The following is an 18,312-nucleotide window of genomic DNA, read 5'->3' as shown; positions in this document are numbered from 1 at the left end:
TCTCATTATCATGCTGCCAGCCTCCATCCTCTAGATCATTAATGGAACAACATGGGACCTGCTGCTGTTCCCTTTGGTATCCCAGCATGTGCTGTCTCATAAGAGTTTGGAACAAAGGAACTGCCATTTGAGGGTTGACCTTTGTAAACCCGTATCAGCTCTTAACATGGTGTTTTGAATTGTCCTTTAAAAAAAAAAACAACAAACGTCAGTAAGGGGGACCTCTGAGTCCCTTGGGGGGCTTGGGCTTCCAGCTGTTGCTTAAATGTTACTGCTTTAGTCTTTTGTATCTTGGCAATTTTATCCTTGATCTGCTCTGTTAGCCTCACTGACACTTTGCTTCAGTCTCAAGGCTTGAGGTAAAATTTGTTTAACTTACCAGCAGCTATGAAAACCATTCATGCATATGCTGAAATCCCCGAGGATTTCCCTGAAGGACATGGATAGAGCAGATCAAAAACTGAAAGATAAAATAAGAGAAAGCAATGTAGATGTTGTTGTTCACCCGGACTTGCTTGGATCTAAATGACAGCAAATGACAGCCTTTAGTTTATTATTATTTTCTTACATGATGTAGATTGTTCGTGATAAATTCTGTGTGAACGTGATTATGAAGGCATTTGGGCCTACGCACAATGAAATGACCTGTGATCAGAAGACCTGGATAATCAAATTTAATTCTGCTGTTGACCTATTGGATGTGTAGGGATTTAAGCCTCCTGTAGAGATGGCTAAAAGCTGTGTGTTATTTGTATTATTATTCATGTACCATTCGAGATAGTACCAATTTATTTTGGATTGCTTAATGTTAATTATAAAAGGATTTCAGTTAAATAATTTTCAGCCTAAAGTAATAGCGGATATGTAAGAAACTGCTGGGTTAAATAATCACTTTAATGAAGTCATGGAAGTATGTGCATATACAAATTTGCAAGATTATCCACTGTTCCTCTTCTCTGTAGACATTTCAAGCAACTTTATGTGGGTTTCTGCCCACTTTTCTGATTCTTTTAGGCTCACAGTAGCAAAGATTAATATCCAATCCAAGATGAATTAACCTTTGCACAAATACTTGAAAACAAGTATCCTTTCCTGGTTTAAACCAGAAGTTACCTTCTGTACAGGGGTTTTGCTATTTTCCCATTTCCCAAAGTCTCAGTTTTATATTAAAAAAACCTGTCCTTAATAAGTTGATAGAGAGTAATTTTATACTGTTTTCCGTTTGTGTTGCTAATTCTACCTGTAAAAAGATGCAGGCAAAGATCAAGTAGAGAACCATGTGTGTCAGATTGTATGCCTAGTTGATCTCTGCCATTTTTTCCTCACATTTAAGGGTAGTCCACAATTTTATAAGTTAAAGATGGCATTATCCATTGTATACATAAAGGAATTGTTATGAAATTGCGCCTCATTGCCTTAATTTTTATATTCCTAAGCTTGTGAGTTCTTGAATTTGCAAGTTATGGATTCTTATACTGTTTTGCTTGTAATAAATTGTTTCCTCTGGCTATAACCAAAGCTCTTACAAACCAATAATCAATAATAGAGTGTATGCAGTTGCCAAGTACACCGAATTTTTAAGCATCTTCTTTCTCCTTTATAGGTTTGTCTGAGGATGCAGCAAAGGAAGCCGAAAAGCCATGAAATATGAAGACACCCCTCAGGAGGAATTTCTATCTGATATCAAATGCATTTATAGTGCAGCAGTACCGATCCTTTTCACTCTGTATCGATTACAGCCTTCAGAAGGAGAGGACTGTGATAATTTATACAAAAATGTTCATTTCTAATCATTTCAGTTGGATCTTCCTGAGAGCTGCTAGCATTTTTTTCTGTGGGCAAAGCTTATGCACTTACTCAACTGTGGTAGGGATATTGTGTTAAGTTTTGTGATACATCAGCCCTTCCTAAGGATTCTGTTGATTGATCAAAGACTGTTTACATATAGTTAAAAGCAACCTTTGTTTCAGGATATGTTTTATCTGTTTTTTAAGATATTTTGAACTATACCTCCCTTTGAGATTATATTAACATTTGCTATATCACAGCTTTGACAAAAGATAACTATCTCTTTTCCTCCTGTACTAACATTCACCATTCCAGACAGCTGAATTCACCACAAGAAGAAAAACTGGTAATCCATCAACTCTTTTTTGCCCACCCCCACCCCCTCATTGCTTATACAAACTCCTGCTCTCAGGAGATACAGAGTAAAATATGGTTACTGGACGTAAAGGGCAAACCCTTTTGCCATTAACAATGTCACTGCTATGTGAATAAAGTTTACACTTTAAGTACCCTGGGCACAGCAACACATGGATCTTTCTATGGTTACCTGTTATTCCTGCTTTTCTTGTGGTTCAGCCTGTTTTAGTTATGGGTTAGATTTTCAAAACTAGCTAGCAGTTTTTGAGTGCCTTAATTTTAATGAATCCAGTTGGAGGGGGCTTAAAGGTTTCAGTTTTTATGAAGTGCAGAGCACTCACGTTCTGAAAATCAGGTCCACATGAGGTGCCTGAAATGCAACACCCAACAACGGAGACAAGCCAAACACCCTTGTAAACCTTGGCCTAGGGTTTGGAAGAGGCACGCTCATGTCTGACTTCCTGAGAGTGAGCTGAGTGTGGTATCAGAAGAAGATATTTGGAACTGAAAACAAGTGAGACCTGAGTCAAGAGTAAAGACAGACATCTGAACAAGCTCTCTCTTGGCTATTGCTGGTTCATAAAAAAATTAGAAGCTGTGTTTTTTTTTTAAGATTACAGATACAGAAAGCATGGCAGATCTCAGCTTAGTTTCTGCAATGGCCTGAGCTGTGTCCACTTCCCGCTCTCCCACTGTTTTCATGAACTCTGGTTCTAACCATAGAAAAGGTCCCTCCAACTCACTTTTCTACTGCTTTGGCAAGAGTTGTGATAGTTGCTGTGGTCTGTACAAGACTTGACCTATGGATTAAAAGGAGACATTTTTCAGGATCTGTTAAGCCTGCAACTTTCATCGCCTTCATATTTACTTTCAACTTTTTTGCGCCCACCCCCAAAACAAAACCAGTGTGCAACAATTATGGATCTGCTGGTTAATGCTTTGGTCCTATTGTGGCTCAATAAGCATGATAAAACCATATTTCATTGAGCCCTTTTCAACATGCTAGCTATTACACGGAACAAAGTGGACAGGACGCTGGGTAAGGTTTTTGATACCTCTAGAATTGAAGAGATCAGGGCCTCACAATAAAAAAGACTCTTTACCCCAAAAGACCTCAGATATCTGAAGTTGTGGTGCCAGAATTCTTGCTTCTTTCCCAGGAAGGAAAAATCCTACACCCTACTTGTTATGCAGGGATTCTGCTGGTTGAATTTCCTTTGCTCTGATCCCTCCCCCATGGTCTTTGTCAAGAGGGCAGTATCCAAACCATTGTCAAGGTATCCTGCTGCGCTGTGAAAATTACCCAATAAAATAATCTCCTGTAGTTTCTGTACACACCTCAATGACCAAAGAAAATCCATGGAGAACTAATCAATTACTATAGCTATTAGGATTAAACTTTAACTGTAGATCTCAAATCTTCTTTTGTGAGCAGCTGCTAGGTAATCTAGAAAAATCCTCTACGGTCTACTATATTTTACCCATGCCATGTAAGTGCCATTATGCTGTAGAATCCTGGACCAAAGAATCCCAAGCTGTATGTGTATGATATTAGCTGGAAAATATACTACTGTGAGAAATATATTACTCTGCCATAATTATAATTCTTGAATGTGATCCCAATGCTCAGAGCTGCCTCGATTCATCGGGAATTTAGGGTAAACGAGTGGGCACTCAGGTCAGTTATTTCATACACTCTTGTGTTCTGTCATTTTAACATGTAAGGCTCAGACGCACTCTTATTTGTCTTTTCTGCTTGATGCTTTGTAAAATGAGGTCTATGAGAATACCGTTACGGAAAGGGAAAAACATGCTGGTAATAAAGAAAAAAAAAAAAAAAAAAAAAAAAGGTAGAACTGACTAGTCATAATGTATGACCTCTTTGTTGTATATTGTGCTAAATTGTGGATTCTGGTATTATCATCAAGATTTAGGAGATAAATACAGTTGCTTTGAGTAAAAATCACTTTGTTTTCCCCAATGCCAAATAGTCCAGCTAATTCAGGGCAAGGAAGTAGTTGAAATGTAGTCATTTACACACCAGGCTAGGAGGAAATATTGTAAAGTAATTCTTAGCAGTTTTCAAATGTTGTTTGAATTTTTAAGAAAGTTCTTTATGGTTGGGGAAAAAAAAAAAAAAAAAATCAGGCTCCTTGCTGGAGTTTCAAAGTTAGAGAGTTGGCCAACCAAAAAATGTAAGAAAACATTGGAAGGTTAGGGGGTCCAAATGTTCGGTTTGCATTGACAGTGTTTCTGAGGCCAAAAAAAAACATTGCTGACCAACCAAATAATTCTGAAGAGGATTTTAGAGAAATGTCTAATCAACTGTTCGGTTAATCAGAAGATTACAATGTTTTCAGGTAAAGTGGGGTCTGTAGTATAAATGTCATATCTAGAAACCTAGTGTTTTATTCTGCAAAAAAAAAGATTACTCATATAAAAATGTTACTTTCTGAGCTTAAATATGCAGTCTGTTTGAATATTTAGCTATTCAAGGAGAAATTTATATTTTTAGTTGGCTCAAAGATAAAAATTCCTTGATCATTTTATTAATATCAATTTTGGATACTTATATCTAAAGTGAATTTTGTAATATTTTGAAAACTAAACAGAGTCTTGGCAACTTTTTTATTATATTTGTGCTATAGTGCTTTGAAATGTATTTTCTAAAGTAAGTCCTAAACTAAAATATATGCATTTTATTTTTGTTAAACAGGTAAATGTTTCACGGTTGTTGTTTTCTGAATGTTATTGTATAAGAGAATTTTCTTTCATTTTATTTTCATGGTGTTGAAGTTTAGAAAAACAGATTAAAACAATTACTGCTCTGACGACCAAAATCTGGAAGTTTGGGCTCTGAGGGCTCTTTGGGCTTTGAACACAATGCTGAGTTCAGTCCAGGACTGTGTTTTCCAGTCCCAGATTGATTCATCTGTCCAACTATTGTTAAGCACAGAAAAACATTATTCCTTTACTTGCAAGAGGTTGAATTTTGTTTTCATGGTATCTTGTCTTTTCTTCAATGTTTACTGTGCAGACAGTGTTAAGAGATAGGTCTCAATGTTGTTGTATTGTTTATAAAGAACAGTTCACTACCATAAAAAGAAATTTGCTGAGATTGTGTTTGTATGTCAAGTCCTTTCAGCACAAAAAATACAGGTTATGCACTATACTTAACAAGTATCTTTCCTTCTTATCACAGGATCTTGTTAGTAAATACTTCAAAAAATTGTTGCAAAGGTACTGCAGGATATATGGCATACTTCTGAAAGCAAACTTCTTTCTTCCTCCTTTGTTTTTAAATTAACCTGGAGTTTTCCATGGCTTTGGTTGTAGTCAGCCTTTGCTATCATGCTGCTTTGTTCATTCACTGCCTCATAGCACAGGATTCCTCCAGTATTTATGTGATATCTTCATATGCTGTTTGCAGCTGACCTGCTTCTTCCTCTGTAACTCAATGTATGTTTAACTTTGCAGTTTCTTGTTTGTATACGAGCCATGATCCTCTAGAGGTGAATGAATGCCCCCAGGTCACGATGAAGCAAGCGGGAGGCCAAGCCGTGTAGCGTTCTGCAAATTAGCAAAAGTGACCCCAATTAGAAGTGCTATCGAATGCATTGCTTCTATGGGAATTTATTCTAGTACTCCAGTAGACCAAATTCAGCACAAGAATGAGAGTCATATAAAGACTAGAAAACACTGCTTTATTTAGAGCCTGAAGCTCCTCTCTCCTCATCCATCTCCTGTATTGTAAATTCTTACAGTGGTCAGCAGTATCAAGTATTCTGTCTTCCTCCTCCTTCTTTGTATGATGACTAGCAGTTTTCTGTACAAAAGGTGCTAGCCTGTGGGGATGTGCTTTGTACAAGAGACCAGCTGATCATGGCAGAGACATCTAGCAGTTTTATTAGCACTGAATGTGTAGCAAATGATTTAATTAACTGTAGGATGGAAGCCTAACCTAGTTACTTGTATTGACCTGGTATTATCTGACAACGTCCTGTTTGCCTTAAGTTTACATCTGTTGTACCAAGGAGTACAAAGAAAATGCAACATCCGAGCACATTTAAACAAATATATTTGTTATTTTAAAACACTGTGGTATTTTCCAAGAGTTTCATATTGTCAAAAGCAGGAAAGAGAGCAAAACACCATTTTATTTTCTTAAGTACTCACTGTAGGTTGATATTTTCTTCACACGCACCATCATGTGCTTAGATTTACTATGCATGCATGAAGTGTGCGTGCTTGCAAAAGAACATGCTGCATTGAAAATTTTAATATTCATCCTCATTCTTAAAATGAAAGGATTGAGCAAAATTGTGTTTTTAATAGCGGAAAAAAAATAAAAATAAAAAAATCACAGCCCTGGAATAGGTCCACACCCTCAGGCTACAGGATGTAAATTGATGTTAGCTCTAGTGGGAATATTTTCCACCTGATCTAGCGTAAGCATATTGTGTTATTCACTTGTTTGCTACTTTAATACCACTTCAGCAGTTTCATCATAAAAAAATATTCCTTTTGGAAATTATTTTTGGCAAAAGCAATTAAGACTCCTGAGGAAAACGATAACAGTGTTTGATAAGATATTTTGATTCATCTTTATAAGCAGAATAGAAACTTGGAGTGCTTCCTAAGTAGGAGCAATCATTGCGGCTCACAGCCCACCCTCCACTGCAGCTCCAGCTGGGTACAGACTGACAGCACATTCAGCTGCAGAAACAAGATAACAGCTCTGCTCTGATTATGTGAGCTGTTGCCTGATCAGTAATCTTGGAGTTCAGTCATCATGAGTCATTACTGTAACCCGATTAGGTGCCCAAATCTACCTTAATTGAATTTAACTGAGTGTTTTGCCACAGACTGTGATAGGAGAACATCCATACTCCTCTACTGGAGGCCAAATGCCATAATAAGATGACATATAAGCACCATTTAGTCCTAGCTAGCTGATGTAATACCTTATGTGGGTTGCTCCAAGAGGTATTATTCCCCAAATCTGTATCTGCGAGAGTCAGCTAGTCAGTATTAATTAAACAGCTACTATATTCCATCCCAGACGTGGTTGTTTCTCTGTAGAGAGTGATGCTACGTGTTAAAATTTCAAAATAAATAAATTCTCAAAGTACTTTATACAGGTTACTTCAGCCACTTCTGAGGTGAAGTCACTCTCAGGATGATGTATAACAGCTTTCAACATCACAAGCAGCACTATTAATTTAGGAAACCAAGCAATGAGCACCATGCTCTCCTTCTGCTTTCCAATCAAGAGAGCATGGGAAGGATACATTTGCAGGACATGCTCTGCTGGGAAGAATGCACTTGAGTTGGCCCCTTATCAACAGAAAACTTGGCCCTCTATCTGTTAGAAAGTTGCCGCAGTTTTTCTAAACTGATGTTATTGTTACAATTACCATTTCCTCAGTTTGATGTACTGTTAAAAAATTGGCACCTCCATTCTCCTCTCATTATGCTGAGACATTTTATCATTGTTGATGAATGTAACATAGGTGCCATTCTTAAAAACTTCAGGAAAGAGCACCGAGTTGTTTGATCCAAGGACAGCTTGGACCAGTTTTGCTAAACCTCATGAGACAGTATCCCAAAGCCTACAGTGTGTTGGGGAGATAACTAAAATCACTTATTATATTGATTTTATTCATTTTAAAGGATGGACCAGTTCTTCAGGATCTTGGAAGTGATAAAAAAATATATGAAGAAGTTGGTGTATCAGAGAGGATATTCCAGTTCATTATGAAGCAAGCATTCAATAATTAATAGGTACTTCAAGTGCCCACAATATATTATAATCATAGTTGGATTCAATTACAGGAGACATAAAGGGGATTATTGCACTTTTTCTTCTCTGGTGGTATAATGAATTGGAGGCAGTTGAGATCCATAAATATTGGAGAACAGTCAAGTTGTAATATATGCATGTTTTACAGAAACTAGGAAGTGCCTTTTCCAGCTGTTTGAACTCAGTGTCTTCCTTCTGCACAAGCAATGATTGCAGTTAGGAACTGGTGGTAATACAGCTTGGTTAACAAGGTGCAATTGCTTCTGACCCAAGTAGAAACAAAAAGAGTTTGTCTTGGCAGCTTACAGCATTTGGTAAGTATTTCATAGTGGCACAACACACATCTTTTATCATGAAACTGGACAGCTGCTTAGCGTATGTCAGGGTGCAAATCCCAAGCTCAGCTGCAGGTAGAGAGGTACATGAGGTCCATGACTTGTGTTGGGAACGTTTTGCCTATTGCTTTGGGGATCTGGCCCTTATGGCATGATGGGAAAGTAGGGAAAAAGAACCAAGGAGCTTCAGGGTGCAGTTGGCTCCTTGATACCCATTCAAGGATTGTGTTCTAAAAGTCCCATTCCAGCTGACACAGACAAAAGTATCTTCCCTAGATGAAGATGAATCCTGGCTCACGGGGCTAAGAACATCCCCCCAGGATTATTGCATTCAGGAATTTGGTGGTCAAGCAGCAGTGACATCAACCAGCTTGACATCAGTAAGAGAAGACAGAAAACAAAGGTGTTTGTGTGGCCATACAGCCAAAGAAGAATACAGACACAAAGGGCTGACCTTTCAGAATAGCTAAAGATTTATCATTGCTGTGTAGGTGGCACCTAAATAGTCCTACATGGGTGTGAATCAAGAGACAGTCATAGAAAAACGAGTACAAGCAGAGGTGGATTCTGCTTCCTTACTGTAAGCAAGCTGGACTGGAGAAGGCAAAGGCTGATCTTTAGGTAATGACTACAGGTGAAATTAGCAAAAAACAAGAAGGAAGTTGTAGATGTATGGATTGTTATAGATTGTGGATACTAAACAGTACAATAATAACTGATCTTATTTTTCTATTTTTTTTTTCTAACAGTCTTTTCACATTCAGCATTCATTAGCTCATCTCATGGGGAGAGAAGCTCTCGTCATCCACATTTTTGTAGATAGCAGTCACTTTTGCAATTGTGTAATTCATTTCTTTCCCGTATTGCTTCTTTTTCTTTTTCCTTTTTTTTTCTTTTTTTCTTTTCTTTTCTTTTTTTTTACCAGATCCCATTGATCATAAATTGATGATTTCTCTCAGCAGCCACTTTATAAATATGTCCTAAAATCCTGAAAGGAAAAAAGACAACTTGCAGAGAGGAGTGTTTTGGTTAAACCTTTGAAATACAATGTAGCTATTCTTCTCTAAGATGAATAACATTGCTTTCAGCATCAGAAAAATAATGAATGGAAAACCAAATGTGCTCTAGAGAAGTTGAAGCTTTTTTTAAAGGGCTACTGCCCAAGTATGTCATCCAATGGAGGAAAATTGGTAGCTGCATTGTTTTTTTGTAAGACAGCTACCCAGACGGTGATGTGATACCTTTTATTGGGCTAACCAAAGTTAAAATTAGAACTGAGCGAATAAATCCCAATGAGTAACAGCATTAGTACATTTTAACCTTTCTTGCTTCTCACTAAGATGAACTTTTTGAAACCTGGGCACTGATTTTTTGGCTTCCAGTTTCAGGACATGTTGAAAGAGGACCTGATTGCTAAGCCTGGTGAGTTCTTGACAGTTTTGCTGCCCGATCACACAGAAACAAGTAGGCAGAAAGTACTCTGTGGTCCTCCTTATTCAAAATTTTGATTTTGGCCAGATAAACAATTTCTAAAAATGCTTTTCCATCTTTCTGCCATTGTAGATATCCAGAATACAAATCTGGATGCTGAGTGTTTGGTTGAGTTGAACTTCCTTAGGTCTCAAACCACTGGTTACGTCCATCCCTCTGTGGCTAAGCTAGGAAGTGAATTCTGGCATTTGCTGCTCTGTATATTTAGGTTGCTATAGTACAGCTAAGGACATTTCTGAAAAACTGCACACACTGCAACTTTTTATATAGAAAGTTCTTACCAAATCACTTTCATATTGCTTGAAGCTCTCTTTTTCTATTTCTTTCTGGTCATTGTCTTCACTATTGAACATTTTTAGGTACTTCCACTGTCACTGAATTTAAAGACCAATTGTTCCTTCACTGTATAACATTTATCCTACCAGTAGCTACATCTCCTTCAAAGCCAGCTGTGTGCTACCACAGGTGAAATGAGTGGCCCAGCAGTGGTAAACAGATCAAACTACCTGTTAATAGTGAAGTTGTATAACCTGTGCTGATTCAGCATCCAATGGGTGTGGCAGAGCAGTTTCCAAAATGGTAAACTTGCCATGAGTGGCCAGAGGACATTTTTGTTATGGAAAACAAAGCCAGAGGAAATAAGTAAAAGATCTTCATTTCTTACAGCTACGTGATAATTACCTGCAGCAAGATGTTAGTCACAGAACTGCTGTGGCAGGAAGCTCACGGGAACAGGGAGAGCAGAAGCAGAGAATGCTCCACTTCACCTCCAAAAAGTAACTGTGCTGCAGCATAGGTCTTCAGCAGCAGTCGCGTCTTGCAGTCAGGATGTGCCAGAATCCTTTGAGACTCTGTGCCTCCACCTGGCTCATGTCAGAGGTATCAATGGGCCCTTCTTTATATAATTTTCCAACTTTTGTACACTGTAGCATTAGGCAGTGCTTTGAAAATACTCATAAACCAGTATAACAGTTTTCAGTCATAGTGGATCACTTCTCCCTGCAGGCTCCCATGTCTCTCTTCATCTTTGCCATGTGCCCACAGGGGTGTGTTTGTGTTGACGTGCTGCACGTCGTCTCTGTTGGGTTTGGCTCAGTCCCTGTCCTTCCCTTGCAAATGCCTGCATTATCAAAGCCAACTGATAATTTTGATTGCCCTCATTTTTTTAGTTACCCCCAATTAAGCTCAAGGCCTGAGGCTCAGTCTGGGAATTTAAAAAGTGAGACTCCAGATTTTGAGAATTTGGTTGTGGGTGAATAGAGCCATTGTTAGGCTGCTCCCCTGTTCATACCTTTGCAATCTGACTGGATTCTAGTAGCTGTGAAAAAATACTTACTTTGCACTGCACCTCTTCTAGAAGAATATAAAGTATAGCTTTCAGAGCCATCTTTTCTTGCTCTCTTCTTCTAGTTTACATCATGTAAATTCAATCTGTCTTTTCCTAATTCTTTTCTGCACTTGGGCCAGCAGCTGAAAGCTGCAAAAATATGTGCATCTTATCCTCTGTGCATTCTGTAGAAACAGCTTTACAAACCGCAGAGGCTATTTTAAAATAAACGGCCATTTTTTAAAATCCCATCATTACAAAGCTGAGGGTTGATTGTTGTCCTCTGAATGTTTCATAGCAGCAAAATTTCTGCATTTTGGGAATTGTTCTGTCTATTCATCCAACTGGAATGAATCCAAAAGCAAAGCATGGAACTGTTGTTAGTGACTAACTCGTCACTGAATGTTACTTTCTATAATAGATGGCTTGTATTGTCATTTTGTGGAATGCTCAAAAGTCAGTTAATCATCATTTGGAGTGTAGGGATGATTCCTTTTTTTTTTTTTTTTTTTTTTTTTTTTTTTTTTTTTTTTTTAATAGAGATGCACAGGAACAATCTTTAAGAAGTCCAATTACTTCCATTACTTCTGGCACAACAGAACTGAAAGCAGCTCCATCATGAGGCCCCCTGTTCTGTGATTTATTATCTAATGTTTTTCTTCTGGAATATGAAAGTTTATGAAGATAAACATGTGCTTCAAAACAAGTCTATTTAAGAAAATAATTGTGAAAGCTAAGAAATACTATGCTGGAAGATCTGGTAGGTGAAAGTTTGGGTCTTCATCCTGCAGGTGTTCCAGCCTATGCATGTCCTCCATCCAAGCCACACAAGTGGGCAGTGGAGGCACACAGCTGGGTCTCACGACTGGGACAGCTGGCTTGTTGTAGCCTCAAAGTACTGAGGCAGCTCATCTCCTTTTCTCTGAAGGATTCTGGTTTGACTTTTAGGTTTATTTCTGTGATTCTATCAGACCATCTATCTAACCCAGTTTGTGGATTAATTTAGGCCTGGCGCCAATTTGAATGTGAGGACTGAGCGGATGAACTGTGGCTGGGTGGGCTGTCTTTGGCTTGTTCTGGGGCCATGATTGCTTCTCCTAGGCCTGGAGGTGCAGAGCTCTGTGTGCATGGTGCTTGGGGGCGTAGGGCTCTGAAGGCTGCCACTAGGCCCCACGGATGCACCCTTTGGGAGAAGATCCTGTTCCTTGGGTTCCCCAGCACATAGTGAGGCCAAACACATGGCCCCTCTGATGCCGTAGCCACTCTGTACTGAAATTTATCCCAGTTCATGCTATCCTGATTTGTTTTAGAGCCCTGACTCAACAAGGCCCTGCAGGAGGCAGAGCCTTTCTGACAATGATGTGATGATTCTTATCTGTCTCATTTGGGTACTCCGACGTGTGAACATTTCCCAGGGAAGGATCTAAACTGGCACGAGAAATTTCCAAAATGCTTTCAGCACAGTGACATCCATTCTGTTAAAAATAGCTCTCCTATTTATTATCTGGCTCTCATATTGACACAGACTGGATCACAGCTTTACTTACTGACTTCAAGTTAACCAAAATACAATAGCATGAAAGACAGGTAGAATTTTAAGTAACTTGGTAAACAGTTAGTTCTGTGTTGTTCAAGCTAGCTTTGTTAGAACCAAAAGCAAAGCAAACCCTCCAGAGCCCCCAAATTGGTGATGAAAATAGTTCTTCCCCAATCAACATCTGAACAGAAATCATTCTGTGTCAGAATACCGGCCAGCCATTCCCTTGACACTCCAGTTTACATTTAAAGATATCTAAAATGATGTATACCACGTAAATACATATTTAAAATTCTATGAAGCCTTGAAACTGCTGGTTGTTTTCTTTGGTCATGGGTAATTCAGCTGACTCTCTTGGGTTTAATCTGCAAATATATACAAGACATGTCTGATACTTTACCAGGATAAATACTTTTCCCTGTCCCTGTTCACCTTGTGCTTCTCAGCAATATATTTAGAGATATGCTACTGACGGAGAAGCTGGGGCTGGGGCTGAAAGCCCCTGCAGATCTGCATAATGACACTCAGAGCCCACCTCAGGCACATTTAATGGTCCTCTCCCTCTGACAAAGCCACAGATAGCTGAGAGACGGGCAGATGAATTACACTGCCTTACGCAAGTACCTTTTTTTCCTGCTCAAATGGCTGTGGGTTTTCCTTTTGGTGATGGTCTAAGACTAATCTGACTCACATGAATCAGTAGCAAAATGAGATGGGTTTTTAGGTCTTCAACTTTGTATTTGCTAACGTACATTTCTGCCTTTTCTTTAAATACTCTTTGATAGTAGAAAAGAGTCTAATTTTGTGCTTAAGTACATGTAGAATATTTTTATTAATTATAATAAATTAATTTTTATTAATTATAATAAATTATTTTTTCAACCAGATTGCTGAGCAGTTTAGTGTGATATCTTGCAACACTGTTGTTTTAATATTGGCTATATTATTCGTTATGAAACTCTGTAATTCTCAGAAATTACAACAGACCGGTGCAGGATTACCCTGATTTGTTCATGTATGCTGATGAAAAAAAAGTTGCTTATGATTGTAATTTCATTGCCCTATATGTGTGATTCTGTCAGTTGGATAGATTGGATATTGCATTAAGTGGTCATACTTTTATGTAGATTAGAAGCCAAAAAGTTGCACAGACAATTTTATTAAAAAAAAAAAAAAAAAAAAAAAAGGAAAAAAAAAAGAAAGTAATTCTTAAATTACTTGAGCTTTGTATCTGGAAAATAACAATACTGAGGATTTCACTGCAACACTGTCTTTTCTTTTTGCTTCCAGATGGAATAAGGTATGCTGTATTCCTTGCAGGGACAGTAGAAGCAAATGCCCTGTGCATATGAAGCCAGATGTGCAAAAAGTACATTCTGAGAACAATCCAAGAGACAGTTTCACTCGTGTAGCAGCAAGATATTAGCACATATGGATTAGATTGCTGTAAACAGATCTGTGGTTCAGGTTAATTGTGAAAGCAGCCCCATCTCCTCCCTGCCATGCTGCCGCACGCTGCGAAGATCTGGGCTCCCAACAGTGCCATCTGCCAGCAATCGCACCACACAGCACCTTTTCTCTTTTTTCCCTGCCACGGTCGACAAGCGATAACTTTTTTTATTACAGATGTCTTAAAATGAACGGCCCTTGGTGTCCTCTCGCTCGTTGGGTGTAAATGAGGGCCACATGAACTAGAGGAAGCTCCAGCTTGGCAATTTATGATTGTTCCTCAGACATCTGAGATTTAAGTTCTTAAGCCTTTAGCTGACGGAAAAGCCCAAGGAGAAATTCTGCAAGAAAACAGGAATAACAGCAGTAAGAGCACAGCAACATGAAAACTCACATGATAGGGTTTCAATAGGAGATGAAGTGATCTTACTGGATATGTGCAGTTGGACACTTGGCTTTTAGCAAACATTTTACCTTCTTGTGCGTGGTAGAGGCAGCTGCTTTAGAACTGGATCCTCGTTGGAGGGGAAAATCTCACATCAGAATAAGGAAACCTTTTTTTTAGGGGTGTATGTGGTGTGGAACCAAGAATTTTAGAGCATGTAGTGAGGCTCCTGTAGTGTACAGAGACCATCCTCACCTGCAGGCATCAGTCTGCCATGGTACATGGTATTACTCTAATGCTCCTTATTTGTTGCAGTCATCAGCTAGAGTAGCTGGACAAAACGCAGGTTTCATTCGTCTCTCAAGTGCAAAACAAAGGAGTATTTCGTGCATGTCACTCTTTATGTGTTTTAATTAGCTCTTATCATTTCTCAGGCACAGCAGGTGTTCAAGGTAAACTTAACATGAAAACACATAGCTCACAAGATATTTTTAATTATCTATGCAAATGCAATTTTCTATTTACAGCAGCTGAGTAACAAAAAGGCACATGCCAATAGATTGCGTTTGTTTAGCCTGTAGCCTATCTAATAGCTTCTGCTAGGGCTTCCATAGTTAGGACCATCATCATTTTTGTCTTTTTTAGCATACTTGACATAAGGCTATAAAAGTTCATTTTCTCCATGTTGGAGTGATATTTTCTTCTCCCTGCTGCAGTCATATTTATTATTATTATTACTGTTATTGTTATTATTTTAGTTTGGAGACCTTGTGCCATTTACATCCAGTTCAGATTAGATTCTGTGCATTTGGCTTGCGTTTGTAGAAATTTAAATTACAAGAATGATTTTGAAGACTTTTGCAGTTAGAAACTCCTTCTTGTATGGCTTTTTGAGTTCTTAGAAAACATAATTTAAACAGCAGAAGTATGCAAGTTTGACCATGCCAAGATATTTTACGTTAACAAGCTTTTAAAATGTTACTCATTATCTTTATCTTGCCACAAATAAATTAAATACTTTGCATGTTGCAGAGGTTTATGGAAAACTGTCAAAATGATGAGTTGTTTGATGAAATTTATAAACATTTATTCGAGTGAGTCTCACTGTAACTTTCAGATACTCTCCTTTTATTTAAGGACTTGGACCATATGTCATTTTTAATCTTGTTACAGTTTTAAGGCCTCTTAGTATGTCCTCCAGCCCTCATTGGTTTTCTGATTATTATGCTGTAGGGGGACTTTGTCAAGAACACCTCTGAGAAACTTGGGCCAATTATCGCCATTATCTCACGGCGGCGAAGCGGTTACGCGTTTGTTCACACCAGTAGATACTGCTAACTTTAAATCATGATTAAGCACAGAAACGAATGAATGTAAACCTCCTTTTACAGCAAATGCATGTCCCCTTCTTTTTGATGATGTAAGTTGTTGCTGACATAAACTTTCCCATGCAGCATGTTAACTGAATACTTTCTTGCATAAGAAGGGACTCTATGCCCAAGACCTAAAACTGAATTTTCTTAACAAAAGAAAATACTTGTGAATTCTAATGATTCAGTGTGTCCCTTCAGTTCTGGAAGAATTCTCTAGCTCAAAAATAATGGGTGTTCTTGGTATTTTGATGTGCCAGTAAAACAGATGATCATGAAGAAAGATGTGAATGTGATCACTGTCATCTTCTTTACTACTGTTATGTTTAACAAACAGTGAAGCTTTGTTTTTCATTTTAGGTGAGTGCTAAGTTGAACATTTATTGTCACCAGCTAATGGCTGACACTATTAACAATTTATGGCTGACCACTGGGAAAGCACAACTGGAGAAGGAGCCAAATGACGTAAAACTAGGTACTTGTGAACAGCTAGCACTCCATCAATGAACCCAGGCTGACCAATAAACAAAACTAATGAACGTATCCCTTCAACACAAAGTGATACTGTGTGATGCTTATACAAAGGAGGTAAGAATTTTGACGACATATGATTTTGTTATATGCCAGCAGTTATAACAGAAGCCTCTGTGTGTGTCCAACAGCAGGACATGGCTTTCAGTGTGATCCTCTGGCTTTGCTAAGTTACCGCAGCTTTGAATGTTTCTTGGAAAAGTAAATATCTATTCAAACATGGATGCAAGAAGGAATAATACCCAAACTTTTGGAACCGTGCTTAATGTGACATTACTACAAGAAAAAAAAAACACATACCACTGATGTGATAGACTTTGGAGAAAGGTTAAGGGAAAGGTAAAAAGCTGAGCCAAAACTCATACTGTAGCACTGAATGAGTGAAACTTTAAGTGGGAGGATTGGGATGGCAATCCTGTGCTGGATTTCACTTTGTGAGAGATTAAAATTAGAGAGTGATTCCCTGTAGTGTGTCACCACCACCGATGTCAGGAAGCACCGGAATTGCTCCCAGCCATGAGCACTTCCCCCATTCCATGATGAGAGGTAGGTGAGGAGCTGAGCCCTCAGCAAGCTACTCTGCCCAGCACCTGTGGATGGGGGAGGCCCAGGGTGCCATCAGCAGGTGCATCTAATGATGAAGGACAGGGCAAATCCCTCGCCCCAAAGCTGTAGCAACCGCAGCAAAAGGCACAGATCCAGCAGCTCGCCCCAGGGAGCACTCAAAGCATTTTCATCACGCAATGCAGTTGTAGAGGTAAGTTTGGGGCCAAGTCAGTGTGTTGGGGATGCTGCAGCAAATCCCTGTGCCTTGCTGCTCAACTGCCCTGCCTTAGGTATGATTTCATTACTCGTACTTGTGAACTGAATGAGGGACGGCAGGAATTGAGTGCGAAGCTCACTTGCTGTCCCTTCTTGTCTTCATTTGACAGATTGCAACCCTTTTGCAATTGTAGAGTATTTTTATCAGCTCCCTGCTGTTATTTGGATACCTGATTGCTATTTGATGCCCTGCTGATTTGTATGTTTCTCACACCAGGCAGCATTAATACTTAATGAATTTTAGACCTTCACAAAGAGAAGGCTCAATGCACACAGTGATATAAGTACTCTCCTGTGGAATTGTCACTTAAGAAATTATTGGAGCCTATTTTTATTTTTTTTTTTTCCTGTGGCTTTTGCTCTAGAAAGACTGTAGCTGTGCTGGAATTAGAGAAGGGAAACACAGCCACCAATTGCAGATAGAGAAGTAAGGAAGAGCCAGTTTGCCAAAAGGTTCAGTACATCTTTCCATTGGAAAAAAACCATTCGGATAAGTGAGAATCTCTTCTGGAGCAGTGTTTAATATGTACCTCTACAGACTCATTTATTTGTGAATCATTTCCCAGAACAAATACATTAAAGTTTCATGCATTATACTTAGGCACTGTTCCCAATTTTATTTCCATGGAATACAAAATCCCCTCTTTTTATAGCTGCTTCCTTTAACGGCATCAAAACTATCACACATGCCTATGCAGCTCAACCTGTTCAGATTGATATTGTGCAATAGGAAAAGAAATCGGTTTTCTTTTTTCACGGGGAGGAATCTTGCTAGCGATTTCGACAGGCTTACAAATATCAGATTTCTGTGGTCCCGTCACAGGACGTTGGTTTCCCACTATAAAGGTGGGTGACAAATGATGCTGGAAGTGAGGCGTGGGCATCCTGCATCTCACAATGGTGCTTCAAGCTTCCAGCAGTCTGCCGGGCTTCTTTCTAACAACGAACACGCAAGTCTTGCGTCTGAGTGGGAAGCAAACGTCTTTAAAGCAAAAGCAGTCCTGTGCTGCCTGCACCTGATTTGCAGTTGCTGTCAGCTTTCTTGAAAGAACAGCTCGCATTCACCCCCCAGAAAAAGACCGTGCAAACGCGAATGAATCCGAAAGCACCTTTCAGC

General features: G+C 38.9%; 1 protein-coding gene across 6 annotated transcripts in view; it reads left to right on the top strand.

Moving 5' to 3' along the window:
- The window catches only part of BBS9 (Bardet-Biedl syndrome 9), a 276,456-nt gene extending 271,195 nt beyond the window's left edge, over positions 1-5,261 (top strand). For all 6 annotated transcript variants that reach the window (XR_014884013.1, XM_085226608.1, XM_085226611.1 and 3 more), the window contains one exon: positions 1,604-5,261. Coding sequence is in view for 3 of the 6 variants with exons in the window: in XM_085226611.1 (XP_085082737.1) it covers positions 1,604-1,644 (41 nt within the window). In the remaining 3 variants the exon portion in view is untranslated. The remainder of the gene's footprint in view (positions 1-1,603) is intronic.
- Positions 5,262-18,312: the final 13,051 nt, after the last annotated feature.

This window comes from Meleagris gallopavo, chromosome 6, assembly GCF_905368555.1.
Source record: "Meleagris gallopavo chromosome 6, MGAL_WU_HG_1.1, whole genome shotgun sequence".
Taxonomy (NCBI): Eukaryota; Metazoa; Chordata; class Aves; order Galliformes; family Phasianidae; genus Meleagris; species Meleagris gallopavo.
The sequence above is the reverse complement of the archived record's forward strand: the minus strand, read 5'-3'. Positions and strand labels throughout refer to the sequence as shown.